The 16,672-nt window shown below is 50.0% G+C and overlaps 4 protein-coding genes across 4 annotated transcripts; 1 reads left to right on the forward strand and 3 right to left on the reverse strand.

The window, feature by feature from the left end:
* Positions 1-180: 180 nt before the first annotated feature.
* On the reverse strand, positions 181-6,426 carry AtWU_07855 (C50 family peptidase; the record flags this gene model as incomplete). Its single annotated transcript, XM_035502964.1, has 1 exon — positions 181-6,426. The coding sequence occupies one exon, from the start codon at positions 6,424-6,426 to the stop codon at positions 181-183; it is 6,246 nt and encodes a 2,081-aa protein (XP_035358857.1).
* A 319-nt stretch (positions 6,427-6,745) lies between these two features.
* On the forward strand, positions 6,746-7,483 carry AtWU_07856 (DUF5321 domain-containing protein; the record flags this gene model as incomplete). Its single annotated transcript, XM_035502965.1, has 2 exons — positions 6,746-7,199; positions 7,284-7,483. The coding sequence occupies 2 exons, from the start codon at positions 6,746-6,748 to the stop codon at positions 7,481-7,483; spliced, it is 654 nt and encodes a 217-aa protein (XP_035358858.1).
* A 925-nt stretch (positions 7,484-8,408) lies between these two features.
* On the reverse strand, positions 8,409-10,735 carry AtWU_07857 (citrin; the record flags this gene model as incomplete). The annotated part of the gene is made up of 4 exons (XM_035502966.1): positions 8,409-8,959; positions 9,020-9,182; positions 9,252-10,445; positions 10,556-10,735. The coding sequence occupies 4 exons, from the start codon at positions 10,733-10,735 to the stop codon at positions 8,409-8,411; spliced, it is 2,088 nt and encodes a 695-aa protein (XP_035358859.1).
* A 3,016-nt stretch (positions 10,736-13,751) lies between these two features.
* On the reverse strand, positions 13,752-14,860 carry AtWU_07858 (phosphatase PAP2 family protein; the record flags this gene model as incomplete). The annotated part of the gene is made up of 3 exons (XM_035502967.1): positions 13,752-14,453; positions 14,521-14,753; positions 14,827-14,860. 3 exons carry the CDS (start codon positions 14,858-14,860, stop codon positions 13,752-13,754), a joined length of 969 nt encoding a protein of 322 aa, XP_035358860.1.
* Positions 14,861-16,672: the final 1,812 nt, after the last annotated feature.

The following is a 16,672-nucleotide window of genomic DNA, read 5'->3' on the forward strand; positions in this document are numbered from 1 at the left end:
TTTTTGCCGTTTGAAGTTATCGACGCTATCCCGGATTTATCATCGAGACAATCTAGATGGTTGAATAGATATGTATGAACTGTAGAATTAAACTAACTACCTTGCCATGCTATGCCATAGGTATCATATTCCCTTCCCAAAATGTAAAGAACGCCAATGCTTATCATCCATCTCCAATCATTACGCCAAAAACACCGCGGGGATGCCGTAGATCACCGGCGCCGCTCCGTTCAAGTACCTCAACACACAGGCCTGCCGTGACTGGCAAACCGCATCATCCAAAGCCACTGCCTGTTCACGTCCCCCGACAAGGCCCCATTTCTCCAGCGTGCTCTTGGCAAACCGGTCAATGTCCTTGTCCGTCACATCCCACAGAGTGGCCACCAATGCCGGACTCCCCGCATGCAAGTAGTTCATCGGCGTGCCGTACGGCTCGTACTCGCCGGCTTCCGTCAGAGCACCACTGCTGCAACCCATCAGGAATGTGATTGCGCATCGGTCAAGACGCTTGATCGTCCGCGCCCGGCAGTACTGTGCGCCACTGCCGTGCCCGAAATAAAGGAACACGTCGTTCGATTCTAATCCGTTCTTAAACTCTTCCTCTGTAGGCTCCCGGTTGGCCACTCCGCTCCACCCCTCCAGCTTCAACAGGTCCTTCTCGAAGGTGCCCTGTGTGGTTTGCAGATCACCGGTGGGGTTGAGGAAATATGTGCCATTCTTGCGGTTGATCATAAAGCCAGCACTGTTTTCCGCACCTTCGTCGCGGAATCGCACGATTCGGTCGCGAAGACATTCCAAGGAGGGCACACGGCACACCGGGAATCCCTGGAGACACGGAAGGGACTCCCACGGGAACATATGCAATGACTTGTCCAACACCAGAACAGTCCGGTTGGGTGAAGGGTTGCCCTGCTCTTTCCGGACTTGCTCGTGATACCCCCTCAGAGAGTCAAGGGTTTCCACAACCATCATGTCAAAGTCGATTTCATCATATGCGTTGCGCTCACCCTGAAATTGCAAGATATCAACAACGAAGTAGAGAAGGTCCATCAACGTCTCTTCGGGATCTTCTTGGTCATCCAGGTCCTTGACACCGATGAACAGTTCAAGCACATTCGGATGAAGTGTCAACCGCGGACTGGCTGCCCGACCGCCCTTGCGGCGCGAGGGAAGATGCTTGTCCAGGATGTTATGGAATGCATCTGCAAATCGTGCAAGCGAACGAGTCTCGTGAGGGACCGGGGAGAATATTCCGCGGAATCCACCAAACCAGACAGTCTCGATATGTTGCAGAAGAGCTTCCATCCGACGGTCCAGTGCTTCCCGGTTCTTCCACCAGTCCTTCTTCATCTGCCGGTCGGTTTGGTGCTTAGCTGCATGCGCACTTTCGTTGGCCAGTCGAATCAGCTCTTGCATATCTCCCTTGCCATCCTCGAATGTGTATTGCTCCTCCTCATCCTCCGAACTCCCACGCTTGAGAGGCAAACGCAACAAGAACGGCGAACGACCCTTTTGCAACCGAGAAACCACAAACTCGGTACGGTCAGTGCTCAAGGACAAAGAAAGGACGTTCCAGTTCTCCGGAAGAATATCAACATATTCTTCGGTAAAACGGGAGCAGAGATCCTCTTCCGGTACCATTGCAGATTCAGCAGTCGGCCAAAGCAGGGGGTCGCAGTAATCCGCAAGTTGTTTGTCAAGAGTGATGGCAGCATGCTCCCGTGTAAACGCACCAATGCGGCCAACCTCGTTCACATTTGCTGGTGACTGAGAGAGCGAAACGAGGTTATCAAGTGCCGTGACATGGGTCAACATGGAGATACGGCTCATCAAGCGAGAGGCGGCATGGCTGTCAAGAGTTGATCCGAGGGTCGTGGCAAGCGGGAAGATGGTATTCAGACTCTCGCTCGCTTTGGCGAGCATCACAGAAAAGTCCTCTGTCGGCTTGGGCGTCTTAGAGCGTGTGCCTCTCGTAGCCGTCTTTGCTGGCGCTCGTGTCCTGCGAGTGGTAGTTGTTTTACTGCTGCTGGTCTGGCTCGCCGCCTTACTTGGCGACTGGAGCGATGGCAGGGAGATGGTCGATTCAGGGAGCACACAGTACACTGCGTGAGTGGCGAAGTTCCGAATGGCATCAGCGAGTAGATGCTCACTTTCGCCAATGTGCAGGGAGATCTGACTGTCCCGAGAAGTTGCAAACTTGCGTGCATCCTCCAGCAAGCTGGACGCCTTTTCAAAGTCCCGTAGCGAACGTAAGCATGCTGCCTGCTGCCGAAGAATGTCACTCCGCAAATGAAGAAGTGACGTCGAATCTGTCTCTGTCGATTCGGAGCCGGCGCTTGACGTCTTGGGCGCGCTTGTAGTTGCTGCACGAGTTCTGCGGGTCGTAGTCGCCGCCCGTTGCCTCGTGTTCCTAGCAGTGCCTTGGACCTGTAGCTTTTTCATCTTATCATTAAGGTCTGCTACACCCGAGAGAACGTCTAATGACTCAGAAGCGCCACACTCAGCCATGAGCCTGTCAGCTTCGAGGAGAGCACGGTGTTCGTCGCGGTAACGACCCTGTGCTCTATGGAGAGAAGCAAGACCGATCTGCAAAGAAACAAGCTCAATGCTGTTGTCAAGCTGCTTGGACAATGACTCAGCCGCTGCAAGAAGCTCCTGGCCTTCCTTCATATGCCCACCATAGATCCAGTGCGAGCCAAGCTGCGCTTGTGACGCGATCAAGCGAACGTTGGCGTTAAGTGTCTTGTTAATCTTCAGCGCTTGCTCTCCGTAGTAGATGGCGTCCTGGAATAAGCCGTGATGGGCGGAAAGGCTCGAAAGATTCAATAGAGCCATGTGATGTGAACCTATATGAGGCCAAAACGGGGCACCTTGTGAGTACACGGCCAGGGTTGCGTTCGATTGCGAGACCTCGAGTTTCGCCATTCCTTCAACCACAGTTTCCAGCTCAGAGTTTTCGGCTGATTGAGCGATCTTGTCTTGTTTTCTCTGCGCAAGCTTTTCGATCTTAGCCCAAATCCTGCAATTCAGCCTAACAGACAGTTTGCCGAAAAATAGAGCATCATTGATTGAGCCCTGAGCGAAAGATAGTCGGGAGCTCATGAATGCCGCGTCGGCCACCAATCTCTCCCACATAAGCTTCGACAATACCGAGCAGGCGTTGAGATCTTCCTTCTCCTGGTTCTTCTCATACAGAGTTCGGGTTGCTGAAAGTGTACTCGCTGCTTTCTGGATTTCACCAACTTCGAGAAGGTAGCCCACGCGAGCTAGCTTGTGTGAAAGCGTTGCCAAACAAGAGATGTCGCGCTGACTGAGATATTGATCCGCTCGGCTCAATAGTTCGTCCGCCTTCGTGCAGTATCCAAGGCGACTGTATTGGAGTGCCAGTCGTGAAAGAACGATGATCGCTTCCGAGAAATCGCTAGATCCGCGAAGCTCAGTCACTCGTAAAACAAGTTCGAGCGTCGAAAGCTGCAACTTCCATAGTCCATGAATTTCGGTATAGTCGACGATAGCTTTCATTTGTAGCAAGAAGTGATCAACGTCGCCAACGCTTAAAACTACGGCGTCCCAGTCATTGCACTCTCGCATCATTAGATTCCACCAACTTAGCACACTCTCCAAATCCTTTGGCTGAAGAGTGCCTTCATGCAGTCCTAGCGTAAGCCGGACGGAATTCTGGATGTGTCCTGCAAGAGGAGAGAGGTCTGAATCGTCACCGAGTTCTTCCATTTCAAGATCGCTTGAACCAGTTTCAATGACGTTCTGTAGTATAGCAGAATCCAGGGAGCCCGGGTATTCGAGGGAGAAGCGCAAGGTGGTAAGCACGACCCGCAATCGCCGGAGTGGATGGGCTTCTGGGGAGTATAGTTCGAAAAGCTTGGTCAGGAGCACACCGAATGTAGACCGGAACGAGTTATCAAGTGTAGAAGCGGAGGCCAGGTCCGTCATGATACCTAGCTGCCATTCGAGAAGATGCCCGCGCTGGAGAGGGGTCAGATTGTCATTGTCGAAGACGCCATTTTCTTTTGTCGACTTCCTTCTCAGGTTCATCTTCAGAAAAGCATAGAGTACACGGCCAAGCATGAAGCCACCGCTCTTGGGATCCTGGCACATCCGATGGGGGAAGCACCCTTCTGTGATAGAAAGGACTTGGTCGAGTGTGCCGGTCAGTAGATGTTCCTCGATAGATTGCTGAAAGGCTTGCTCAGCCTCACGGCCAGCATTAGCTTCTAGATAAAGATGCGCAAGCTTCTCGTATTTGAGAGGCGTAAATCCCGCAACCTTCTGAGCCGGCGAGCAATTCGACAGGAGCGTCGCAGACTGCTTCAGCACAGGCAAAAGTTCGCGAACTCCTTTGCCAGACTCCCTTTCCTTGATGTACCGAGACCAAAAGAGATTTGACAGTTTCACGAAGCAGATACCGATGCTTTCGGCAATAGAATCGGACGCTTCTTCCGCTGACTCCATCGTCATCAGCAGGCGTTGGCTATCTATCAATGTTGACTGCATTTCCTCCCATGGCGGTCTCTGTGACAAGACAGATAGCTTTCCAATGGCGTTGACAGAATCGATAGCTGCAAGTGCAATATTCCGAACTGCAACAACACGCTTCTGAAATGGTTCGATTTCCTTTCCTTCGTCTTCGGCAGGTTTGCGCCCAACATATCGTCGCAGAAACCTAACGAAACCGTTCAAATATCCGTAGATGCGATAAGAGACATCGTCATCGTCTTTCTTCGGGCTTTTTTCCCTCGAAGCGATGTCTCCAAAAAGACCCATGGCGAGTTTCTTCAGTTTGGCTGCTTCAACCAATAGTTCATCAAGGTCGTTCGCGCTACCTTTGAGTGGCATACATAGAACATTGGTGGCTTCTTTGATTGCCTTTGCCAGCCCGGAAGAATACTTCGTAGCCTGCTTCAAAGCTTGAACATGCAATGATGCAATCTTACAGCGGACGGTAGCCAGAGAGAGACATTGTCCGTCAGAGAGAGGAGTCAGAGTTTCCGTGTACAATTGCAAGGCTTCGTCGAAGCATCCCGCTTCCTGAGCGAGCTGGCCCAGAATTGTCGCAATCCTCGCCACTGATATATTATCGTTCATGCTGGGTGAGGAACGTCTTTGGACGCCGGTAAAAGTCGATTGCAGTCGAACGATGGTCTTGTAGGTGAAGGCGAATTCGGATTTCGTAATGCCTTTGCTCTGATGAGCATAGCTAGCGACATATCGTGCCAGGGGATCCCACATCTCCTTAGCATCATCGCAAACATGTCCCGAGGTCTTCCAGGACATGCAACGAATCTCGAGTGATAAGAGTTGAAGAGTTAACGATGTAGTCGGCTTTAGTTTGTTCGTTGAAGATTGTTGTGAGCTAGAGGAGAGAGATAGCACTGTATTAGACAAAAGTTGGAGCTGCATTGCGGCCTTGTCGTTGGTAAGAGCTCCTGCTTCTAGAGCAGCCAGAGTCACATTTGCCGGGCTACTCGGGTCCGATAATTGCAAGGATGGAGTCGCGTTCTGAACAGTAGCGGCCTTCTTTTCGGAAGAGATGAGACGGAGCGCATTCGACTGGTATGACACGATGAGACCATACAGAGAGCCCGCATGGCTGATGTTAGAAAATGTTAGAAGATCAGACATCCGTTCCTTGGTTGTTTCGCCTTCCTGTTCTACCGGGCTCCCTTTCCGGCTTGAGCCTTTACTTCCACCGCTGGCTCTGCTATCGAGGTATTGTTGGATCCTTCTCTTCAGTGCTCTGAGCTCCTTGTAGGCCAAGTCACCCAGGCCCAATGAGAGAAACCTTCCTGCCAAAATACATGCACCTTGTTCGAGTTGTACGTTGGGTGTCCCTTTCTCTTGATCGGTCTTCAATGTCCTTAAGCATGACAGCGACATAGCCGCGCACTCAGCCACCGCTAGTATTCCATTATCTGTTTTAGTTGTTGCACTCTGTAGGGACAATTTCGACTTTCTGGGGGATTTCGCGACACGGATGGGAGAGGGTGATTCGCGAGGGGTGCTAGTCGCGGATGATCGGGCATCATCGCGTTTCGGCGATTGTAGCTTCACTGCTTCTGAAAGTGTTTTTAATGTCGAATTAAAGACCTCTGTAGCGAGAACAAGCTTCTCTTGGTTCGATAGACGCGCCGCATCCTGATCGACCACTGTGCTCAAAGCCGCTTCGGCCGCAGAGACCGTCGTCCGCGATCCTCTGGTTGTTTTCGTTCGACTTGTAGCGGACGTTGCTTTTGTCGTCCGGCCTACCCGCTTCACTGTCGCACTTTCGATATCTGGGGACGCCTTCGACGAACCGCGGAGTAATGTTTGGAGGGATGAGACGGTGCCATTAGAGCATGTGGAGGTTGAGCGGACGGCCTGCTTCACCGATTCTACAGGAGAACCGGGGAGTAGCGTCGAGACCGTCATGGTTGGCGGAGTTTGAATGTAGACAGTGCTGCAGTCACTGACAATTGAAGGTCGTGGGGGTTCGTTCGAGCCATGCCTTCGATGTGATCATGACAGCCGGGCGGGAGCCAAGCAAAGGCGCGCGTTGTCGCAGCAACCACTCAACGCCTAAGCCCAAACCGGACTAGTGTAATCTGGCCCCGAATCTCCGATTGCCTCAGGCCGAACTCTGCGGCAGATAATTGTGTGCCACAGCAAGTGTACAGACACTCCAGTGAGCAGCTTTGGGAGCATCTCGACGTCGCAATTCGACACAGTCCCCAGGACGGACCTCTTCATTATGAACTCAGCACGACTTTCCCTCCGGCATCTGGCCCAAGCGGCCCCAGCCCTCCGACCTGCCGGCGCTTTCCACATTCCAACAAATCAATTACAGTGTCGTCTACAGTCCACTTCTTCCAAAGCGATACCCAGATTCGCTCAAACGTCACTATGGACATCGATGATTCCCAAGTTTATCCGGAACCGCGGCGCTAAAGAAACCAAGCCGTATAAGCCGAAATCCAAAGAATGGAACCCCGCAAGTTTCTACATCATCATCTTCATCTTGATCGGATCCCAGGCTATCCGGATGATCGCATTGAAGAACGACTATGCGGCGTACATACGATCAACAGATGCGAAGATTAGGCTTCTTCGGGAGGTCATAGAGAGGGTGAATAATGGGGAGAAGGTTGATGTGGAGAAACTGTTGGGCACTGGAGATGAGGCGAAGGAACGAGAATGGGAGGAAGGTCAGTGCTTGCATGCTCTTGATTTACCGTTCTACCATACTTGGAACCCTGCTTTTACTGACTCGGGGCTCTTCTCTGATATAGTACTACGCGAGATCGAAGCAGAAGATTCATTGTGGCATCGCAAGGCGGCCGCGTCGGAAGCTCAGCAAGAGCAGGTCGAGGAGCCAAAACAATCGATTATGAAGTCAATCATTAAAGATCCTGCTGTACCTGCAGAGGGACCTCAGGATAAAGGTTTACCTGCGGATAGCCCGTCAAAGAAGAAGCTCAACTTCTTTTAAACAAGCGTGCGTCTATCGATGGTCAGCATCGCCGCACGGACTTACACCCGAGGCTACTATCGAGATGCGTTCCTCGAATGATGAGAACGAACCGTGCTTATACGCCGGACAAAGTTCCATAGGTGGTTGCTGTCGGGGGTGCAGAAACTGCTCGGGACATGGTTCTCAATCATTCCCCAATCCGGAAGTAGCGAAGAGGAGATGACGATATCTAACAGGCCATGCATAGTCCTCGTTTGCTTGAGCGTGGCCATCATCTGATTTTACTTTGCATAAATACGCTTTGTTCCATCTCCTACTCTTCAATTGATACCCACATAGCTTTCAAATGTATCCCAAATCATGTACTTTTTGTGGGAGGCATTTTGGACAGGTCATATATCTGTATTATAAACTCCTATAAATGAGATGAAAGGACACTATCACAATCTTGACCAACAATTCACAAAGTGAATTAATAGGAATGACTTGGGAACGATGTAGAAATTCTGGGGGAGGTCTAGAGCAGTTTCAATGACCAGATATTGGATGAACCATGTGCTAACGACATTTAGATTAGATCAACAGTGCTGGTACAGCAGCATGTAATGACGTCCCCGACCTTGGATATCTGAGACAATATCTGCAAGAATATATATCAAACCAGGGTGACCCCGGAACAGCTTGATTCGGACCTGAAATGAAACGGATCGCAACTGTCCATCCTGAAACTTCTAACTGCTTTTGGTACATGTGCAAATGCAAATAGCGTCTGTGTAGTACATAGAAACGGAGGTCACAGGAAAGTCTTTGCTCCAAGCCAGAACTCTAAGAACCAAGGAAAACGAGTTGGGTAGTATGACATGAAAAGATATTTCCATTTAAACAAAAGGAACAAAAGGAAAGAGAAACCAATTCGTCGCTATGAAAACATGAAGATGCTTATCTATTGCTTGGACTGCTGAAGGAACTTAGGCCAACGGTCCGCCGAGGGGATCGGAACGCGGCCAATGTTTTGATCCAAATCCAGGATCAGCTTGAGGGCGTTCCTGGATCTGAGGTATGGCAGAGGAGCCTTGGCAGTCTGCAGGCCGACGCCAGGTTCGATTTGTCCCGCCGGGGTAACTTCCGGTTCAGACCCGGGCATAGGAAGCATCTTCTGCAGGATCTCATAGGCGGCAAGTGTGAAGCCGAACTGTGGGGATGAACGAATGATACGAGCCGGGCCTCCCTTGAAGAAAGCCTTGAATCCTTCATCCCTCCAAACAGTGGCCGCGCAGTGACGCAATCCGGTGTACCCGACCTCACCCTTGCGGGCTTCGACCTGCAGACGGGTCTTGATCACGTCACACGGGGTAGTAAGATAGGCTGCGGGCATACCAGCAATAGCACCTGCGGTGAGCAATTGCACGACGCCGAGCTTGTGAGTGGGCGACTCGCCGAAGAAGTCGGACTTCAGGTGCGCATAAGTAGGGAAGTAGATGGCGGAGAACGGGACTGGCAGGTAAACAATTAGAAGGGTTCTAGCAACCAAACAACGGGGCGCGAATCACTTACCATCACGGAGCAGACAGGCACTTGCTCCCTTGTACAGACCCATCAAACCCAGGTTCTTGACGATCCAGAGGGCAGAGCGGCGAGGAGCACCCTCAACAGACTTTGCGATCTCACCCTGGACTTGGAGACGAATCTTCACAATCTCCAGAGGGTTGGTGAAGATCTAAAACGGGGTTGCAGTTAGCGTATTGAGCCTCTTCAATGAATTAGAATCGCTGTCAGGATAACTTACAACTTGACAAGCTCCGGCAGTACCACCGGCCAGGATCTCGTGACCAGTCCAGATCTTTCCATTCTCCTTGTTGGTGAAGTGCCCACGCACAAGGTCGTTCACAGTGAGCTTAATAGCCTTCTCGGGGGCGACACCGATCAATTGAGGGACGACACCAGAGTACAAGCCGGTAAAACCCTCGTTACGGATCACTTTCCTGAAGCAATCCAGCGAGTTGTTGTAAAGTCTCTCTCCGACGCGAGTTGAGCGCTGGTTCTGCATACGGGTCTTCACAAGATCAATGGGGTACACCATGAAGGCTCCGAAAGCACCTGCAAGACTGCCCAGGGCGAAATGGTGGACGGACTCCAACACGCTGTACAGCACCGACTTGGACTTCTCGGCAACCTGGTGCGCCTTATCCGACGCAGCTTGTCCAGCAACTGCGAGGGGCATACGCCACGATGCGTCAATGACCTTGGCGAAATCCTTCTGCGAAAGTCTTCCAGAGGGAGCATCCAATCCAGCGAAGTGGAAGAGGATGTCGGCCTCCATGGGGGTGAAAAGAGAGAACCGGGTAACACGAGCGGCAGCATTCAAGAAATCCGCGCGCGTGATCTTGCCATCGTCGCTGTGCTGGGCCGCCTCACGCACAATAACATCAATGATATCCATCTCACGCATAATGTTCTGGAAGGCACGGACGGTGGCATAGGAGATCTTGGTACCGGCGGAGATGTTGCACAGACTGGGGAGGTTTTCCAAGACATAGTCGGACAGCTTGTGCTTCGAGGTTTCGAGGATGATGCGCTGGAAGTCTTCGGGCTCGATGTAGCCATCACCGTCCTTGTCAAAAGCGTGGAAAGCTTGCCTAATGCGTTCTCCCTGCAGACCGCGAAGCATCTGGGAGAATTGAGGGTACGTCATGTCGTGTCGGCGCTTTGTCTTTCCAGTGTAAAGGGAAGCCCATTCTGAGTTCCAATCGAACGGGATGCTGTCGCTGCTCTTGCTCAGGTTGCACACTTCCTTGAAGGTGTCCCATTTCACGGTGCCCGTTCCTTCCGTGTCGAACAATCTAAAAGCGATCTCGTATTCCGCGTCGGGTTTGTCCAGGAGGTTCTCGAAAGTCGTCCAGTCGGCAAGGCTGACTTTGCCGGATCTGCGCCTGTCGGCGACCATGAACAGAACGCCATAGTGTTCGCGTTTGATTTTGTGCTATTGTGAGGCAAGTACCGACATGCATTAGCCAAGCAGGAACCCTTGCGAATCGTATGACACATACAGCACAATCTGGGGGATGAGCGGCAAGGATCAGGATGACTCACGTAGTCTTCATATTTGGGAGCGATGGCATTGACGAAGTCCTCCTGGCTCATGTAGAGCTCTCCCGTCTCCTCGTCTTTGCGTGCATGGCGCAGGAAATTGCTTTTAATCTGCTGCGATGGCTGGGGCACCTGGGAGGTGCCCACCAAGGATTCCTTGACTGCGTCCTTCACACTAGCCATGGTGTAAAATACAGCAATCTATGAACAAACGCCAAAGATGACAGATGCAATTCCAAAAGAAACCCAACGGAGCGACAAAAGAACGGAAAGGAAACCACGCAAATTAGGCAAGCGAGGGGAGGAGTGGGATTAAGAAGGGGTTGGGGATAGAGGAGGGAGTGGAGAAGGGGGATTAAGACAAAAATAACGGGGGAGCGAAAGTGCTTTGCGCCTGAGCGATAATCGATCGATCAATAATAATATTTTAATTCCCGGGGGTGGGCAGAGTGAATCATACACTGACAGCTGTGAGCTGCGCAGAAAAATTATGGGGCCCAGCAGTAAGTAAAGAAGGCAAGAACCTGACTTTTACAGGATTTTAATTGACTATTTGCGGTTTTAACTAATTTTTTCGTTTTGCTTTTTTGGTCAATTTCTGTTACCCTTTTTTTATTTTCACATTCATCAGCACAAGCCTCACCTGGACAAACGGATAAAAAGTGTCTTTTTATTTTTATTTTTTTCAATTTGCCTGATGACCTTGGGGCTGAGAGGGCGAATCAACCAGCAACATCGGGCGATCTCACCGCCCCTGGCTGGCATGCATGTTGTTATCTAATTAACCGCTCCGGTGAGGCCTTTTCTTATGCTTATGGCCTTATGCATCGGACTTGGCCCCGAACCCTGGTCAAGTGCGGCTTCCTGGCTTATTTAACTCCGCACGCAAGACCCTCACTCCCCTCACAAGGCATTTCATATACACGTCTTGATGCTGTGAGATTGCCAAATGGAACGATATATCTATCATGAGAGACCATTTTCATATGAATCAAACTTTTTTTTAAGAAATTTCTCCTGTCCGAAAGCTAGTTCTCTCGAAACAATGGAAAGCCACGCTGACCCAAGGGACACACCCTCGATCCACGCCCCCTCACGGATCACGGATTTCGCCATGGACGACCAACTTCTCTCGGCGTGCCACGGTAACTCCGGAACTTTGGCCACCTTCGATAAATATGATAACCAACCACTGGGTCCCCCTTAAGCCAGACAACCAGGATCTGAAGCACTTTCCAACTTCCCTCCCAAGAGTAGCGATTCCGTTATCTAACGGAGTAGGGTGGTCAAGATGCATCTCAATTCTTCAGCGAGAGTAGCGAGCCCATAGCAACTTGGGGTATGCGACCCCTCTATCGGGGTTCATCTGCCACCAAGACGCGGCATGCGACCCGATCTCGGAGAACCACCATCAACGTACAGCTGAGGGTCAGACCGGATTTGGGTTTCCAGGTGAACAGCATCCGCACATCGACGAGTGATACTGTAGTAATTCAAGGCTTCCGCGCTTCACATGACATCGCCGTCTGACACACAAGAATTGGAGTCTTTTCTCCCCGTCTCGGGCCGATTCATTTGGCTTACCCGCGAATGAGATGAGCTGCTTCCACGAGGTGCGTCTCCGGCTCGGTGGGGACTCCGGGACAAGCAGGAGAAACTAGATGGACTAGGAGCTGATAGTCTATTCATCTTACCTAAGGATTAGACCTTCCCCATATTCATGGGCGTGTCTATCCCCCAACTAAACGAGCCTCGGACCTGGAGAACCCGGGGAGGCTTGATTCCACTGTGGCTCAGCAGGTCGTCAAAGCGTATGTATATACGGGGAGCCGCAGGTTTGTGCGCGCCTTCAAAGCCACAAAGTAATGAACAAGTGACAATCGTAGACGAAACCCGGAGAGGAAGGTTGTACCGAAATCCCCCGGAAGAAGAACACCTAAGCATGGCCTCTAGCCTAAGGCACCAGGGGGGAAAGGGTAAAAGACACGGGACCATAATTTCTCCGAGAGAAGACACGGCGCCACTCCACCTGGCATTACCAGGTCTCGACCTCGGCCTTACTCCGACCAGCACTTCTTCTCCGAATAGCTGTTCTCTCACGCGATCAGGAGGGATCTTCCCCAAGATTGGAAAGAGTACGGAGTAGATAGGCAGCCCTTTCACCGAGAAATATGTAGTCTTACATAGTAGTATCATGTCAGTCAACATCAACTCAACAAGTAAATGCAACTACCTCAACTAGTTCTAAAAACTCCATGCTATATCCAATACACACCGAGCCCTGTTTTGGTCACCACATATTCTACTATCATAAGTTGTTTGTTTCTCTAACTTACCGTTCATAGTGCTAAAAGTGACTAGCACCTACAAACAAAAACAAACATGTTCAATACCCAGCATAGTGCGATTACTATCCGTAGTAACATGCATAATATATGCTCTCGCTTTCCCAACGAAAGGCTAATCCATACATAATATTGGATAATCATCTACACTATGACGTCCTGGCTGTTCATAGACCTTCAGAAAGAGGGATATGTAAATTTTTATCTCACGCATATATACTTACTACATCTATCAAAGATCTCCACAATCATCCACACCTGCTGAATATATTCGTACACCACCAGAAGTAAGGATCAATATCAACATATGAAGGGGGACTGAAATTTAATTAAAAAAGAGAAAGAAAGGAAAGAAAGAGCCCACACTATCATACTGGTTGTCCTCAATCATCCAAGGCATACAAAAAACAAAAAAGTAAATATAACTATCATTTCACTACTTCATAGTCCTCATATCCTTTGCCTGTTCACCGGTATACATGATTAGTTTTTACTTCTAGTAAATATGTAACACCTGTTGATTTCGTTTCTTTTCAGATAGACGGAAACTGGTGTAGCTAGTTTGACTCATTTGCTCACCTCTGAGCAATAGATCAATAGGGCTGCGTGAGGGAGCTGACTCGCTGTTATCTATTCTCGGGCAGCTTGGAAGTTTTAAACTGAGTTTGCCTGTACGATACGGTTGACAAGACAGACACTCTGCCTGTGTACATACGCGATCCAAGTGTAGGTTGATTAACGATGACTATGTACTCTCCACCAAAGAATATTAACTCAAGTAGGAATAACGATATAGATATTCTAACTCCAAGTTCCCAAGACTGTATACCGGCAGGCTAGGCACCTCTGGCGGCCTAGGGTTTCTCTATACGCAACAACCTGAAGAGTGCTCTTTCCACAGGAAGAAGATATAACATGACGGCGTTAAATCTAAATGCCGTGAGCGTCACACATGCACCGACGACAGCATCTAGAATGAAGTGATTGGCTGTAGCAACGATAGTAAGTCCCATGAGCATGGGCCAGATGGGCGCCACAGCTCGAAGGTACCAATGCGGACTGAACTTAAGCAAGCAGAGTGCAATGAACATCGAGTTTCCAAAGTGGAGCGAGGGCATCGCTGCAATTGTGAGCTGGAATTTGTTCTGCGTCCAGGCTGAGCCGCCTGCATTGCTGTGCAGAACATCGATGAAGCCGTACTCTTCTGGCAGCAGGCGAGGTGGCATGCACCTCCACAAGGTAAGGATGGTGAAGGCGATGACGTTCTCGAACGCCAGTGTACGCCTGATTGCTTGATACTTGTCTCGTTGGATGCAGGTATAGCAGTAGACGATGAATATCACACCGAGGACAATATGTGAATAGTATACTCGAGCCAGGAACCCCATGAGCCATGGCTTCTGCTCAAGCACATACCTTTGTACGGATAGCTCGACATCGAGGTGAAGGAAGTGCTCGAACGAGAGGATGGAAAGGGCATGGCGCTCAGCGGTGTCGAAAATAGCCTCATGGCCACTGATCATCCTAGCGGAAAACGCCCGTAAACCTTGATAGATCTATGCACACAGTCAGCAATGCGTGGTACTACAGGAAGTGTGCCTTGGGCATCAAGATGTGTCTCACCCAATATGTGAGTAGCCAATACCATATTTCCAACAAGAAGGGGAATTTGGCAAGGATCCGTGATTGTATGGTTCGGCGGTTTCGAATTGTGCGCTCATCAGAGTCCTCATCGTTTGGCTTTATGTCCACTGGAGGAGCTTCCAGCAGTGGTGACTCGATATCCGGCGTAGCGAGGAGCTTAGCGTTCTTGCGCCGATTGATGAGTGCTCCTGCGGTGAAGGCGGCGACAATCGCTACAGCAGGACGAGACCATGAGTATGCTTCTTCGGATGATGCGGATTTGCAAGTAGCAGGGATATAACTTACCCGCAGGCTCTAGAATGTTCTTCACCGCGCCCATTTGTGATGTTCAAGGTATGGAAACCAGGATTAGGTCATGTACACCGGTGGTCGAGGTTACCCTGCACTGCAGGCGGAAGCTTCGCATACACTGGAACTTAACGATGAGCCCAGCAAATGGAACTGATGTGTTGTCTCGAGTCTGACACCAGACGATCTACCTTGTCTGAAGTCTTGCAACAAGATCCCGGGAAGCCAGTCGGAGAAAAAGGAGAAAGGGGAGCCAAGGTGACAACGAAGAATTGAGTTGAGAAGTTGTCGTCATCCGTGGCTGCCATACTTCCGTGCATACCTGGCGCCTGGTGGGGTTTGGCGTGTTTGCATGGGCCCTACAAAAGGAAAAAAAACAGGGCGGGCAGGCAGGTGAGTTTGACTAGTCTGCTGGGTTAGGCAGACCCATCACTCTGTCCAGCAACCATCAACGCTCTAACGATTTCCAAGAAGTTATGGAGAAACTACTAATCACTTATGGACCACACCGAGGTAGGTCACACGCGGTATTACCTCTTTTGAGAGCCACTCTGGTCTGGGCCCGAATTTAGCGGCGGTTCATCCAGGATCCATCGTATCCGTATCCGAAGAGAACCGATGGCCGGATCGGGCTGCCACTGCTCTGCTTCGTTTCAGCCACCATGGCGGGTAAGGCTGGAGTTCAACCGTTGCAGAAGTTCGTATCTAAATTAGCGACAGGTACGGAGTACATTGAGTGAGATGGTGATCATAGTAGTACCGGCAGTGACGCCCAGAGAGCCAAGTGCGTCTCGATCGCGCTTTATTGGTTCCTACCATGCGCTAATTCCTTCGACCGAAAGCTTCGCCGATCTACACTGACAACAACTCTTTTCCTCATCAATGTTTGTATTCTCTATTTCTTTCTTAATCTTGTGCTATCGCTCAACAATATGAAGAGGGGGAATATAGTCAATGCAATGCGTTTGGTACAGTGGAAAGTTGGTTCATTCTTTTCATGTTTGCCGATCGGAGCCCTCTTAGCGTAACTGCTGGCTACGACATATACCTCGAATCTGCATGGTGGCCCCTTTCTGTACAACACCCATTAAGTATGCTCTCATATTATAATGTAGCATATAATGCAGAATATTTGGGATCGCACGGTATAATTCAGGCCACTATACTGCATTTTATAAGGTAGACAGTATTTATGAAGTTCTACTAGGTAGCAGTTCTCTGGGTTAAGCCAACCCGAGCACTACGGACGACCTAGGCTTTATGCAGACTAGTTTTGTCTTCTCGATACATCCCATATATCCGACCAATTGTCTTGGTTTTTCTCGAGGCAAAGTCCAGAATTCAAGCTACTGTCAAGGTTTAAAGGCTCTTTCTTGCTGGTAGTTCTCGTGATAAAAAAGGGGTTCGGCCGCAGACCCTGAGATCCCCACCAGATAGACTCATCTTCAAGGGTTCCGTTGATAAGATATAGTAGGGAAGAGCTCTGCCATCGGTTATCAGAAGAGTGCGCGAGCTATATACTAAACCTTATATGGTCGTCATATATTACTATCTCGAGAACATGGTTTTGATATCATTTATATCCGTCAGCTGTGTTTAGCACCACGTATATTTTCTATTATTGTATATTTCCCATAACATGTGATGAGTCAAGTGCTCGCACAAGTTTATGAAAGCACAGCGGGATGTCTGTGTCGGATAGAATTCAACTCTATTGAGCATACGATCAGTATTGACAAACAAATAGCTGGGCTATTATCGCCTCTCTATCTACTAGTACATTCTTGCAAGCACGAGCGTCATGTGGTAGGTTGGCTGGTCATAGAACCACTAAACTTCCTGT

This window comes from Aspergillus tubingensis, assembly GCF_013340325.1.
Source record: "Aspergillus tubingensis WU-2223L DNA, scaffold_8, whole genome shotgun sequence".
In the NCBI taxonomy this organism is placed as follows: Eukaryota; Fungi; Ascomycota; class Eurotiomycetes; order Eurotiales; family Aspergillaceae; genus Aspergillus; species Aspergillus tubingensis.